Raw genomic sequence first — 1286 nt, 5'->3', positions numbered from 1 at the left:
GTTAACTAAAGTTGACATCAAAATTTTTAGAGATAGGCAAAAATTCACATTAAAAAAAAAACTCCCTATGTTTCTATTTAGAGTAACAGTAGGCGATATGATTCCAGAAGTTAAAAGTTATTTCACAACCTATGACTTCAGCTTGGCAAACAGCTTAGGTTCCAAAGCTGATTCATCCTTATTAAAAGTAAGCCCTTAAAAAAAGAATGTGTCTGTATATATAGATATCCATTTTAAAGGAATTAATCTTTGAAGCAGCCTTAGTGTTTCCTTTAAATCTGTCTTGAATGACCATTGGATTAGCTTCATGGAAAGGATTAGCCAGCTTCTTGGTCTAAGGCTACCACGGTGATCATTTATCGAAGGCTAGAAAGGTACCAGCGTGATGTGAACTGTAAGGAGAGAGGGAGAAGATGAGGGCTTTTCCTGGCAGTTTGTAGCTAAAATTCAAGGGATTCTTAGAAAATGACACAGTGGCAGCCTTTCTTGTCATTTTCTTTCCGTGTTGGTTCTGGTGAAGGAGGACATTCCTGCCCTTGAAGTTTCCTTATAACCCGGACAAGCTCATGGAAGGCTTGATCTACATTCATCCTAATCTTTGCTGACGCCCTCACATATGTTACCTTAAGTTGCCGTGCTAACTGCTGTCCTTCTTCCTGCGTTACCTGTCTCTGATGATCCAGATCTGCTTTATTACCAATTAAAGTCATTAGAAACTCATCAAGATCCTTTACTCTGAGAATCTGTCTTTGAAACTTATAGATTTCTTCAGAACTGCCTCTATCTGTGACTGAAAAGACCAACAGGAAACCCTCGCCAGTTCTCATATACTGTTCTCTCATAGCTCCAAACTCCTCTTGTCCCGCTGTATCCAGAATATCTAGCCGGGCTGCCCGGTCATCTGTCACGCACTGCTTTGTGTAGGAATCCTCGATGGTTGGATCATAATCCGTTACAAAATAGGACTGGATGAACTGGATGGTGAGCGCCAACTTGCCACGCTGCCCCCGCCGACTACCACGAGCCGGTACTTCTCTTGGCCGGAGCCGTCCCGCCAGCCAGCCGCGGCCATGTGGACGCCGCCGAGCCCAGCCCGGCCACGCCGAGCCGCCGCCCGTCCTAGGCCCGGCTCCGGAGACTTGTGCGGCCGGTGGGCCGCGGGCGAGCAGCCGGGCGGGGGTTCCGGGCGCCAGGAGCTAGCTGCTGGAGGGCCCGTCCTGGTGGCAGCGCAGCGCCCGGGCTGCCTGGGTCCCGACCGAGGCGCAGAGAAGCGAGGTGACCACAGC

General features: G+C 48.8%; 1 protein-coding gene across 1 annotated transcript; it reads right to left on the bottom strand.

Moving 5' to 3' along the window:
* Positions 1–350: 350 nt before the first annotated feature.
* Positions 351–1072, bottom strand: LOC116751676 (ras-related protein R-Ras2-like). The gene is given in 2 exon segments (XM_032627877.1): positions 351–1000; positions 1003–1072. Coding segments are annotated over 2 exon segments (612 nt in total). The 3' UTR covers positions 351–458.
* Between the last annotated feature and the right edge of the window lie 214 nt (positions 1073–1286).

Source organism: Phocoena sinus, chromosome 3 (genome assembly GCF_008692025.1).
Source record: "Phocoena sinus isolate mPhoSin1 chromosome 3, mPhoSin1.pri, whole genome shotgun sequence".
NCBI lineage: Eukaryota > Metazoa > Chordata > Mammalia > Artiodactyla > Phocoenidae > Phocoena > Phocoena sinus.
This window is presented reverse-complemented; position numbering and strand designations above follow the sequence as displayed.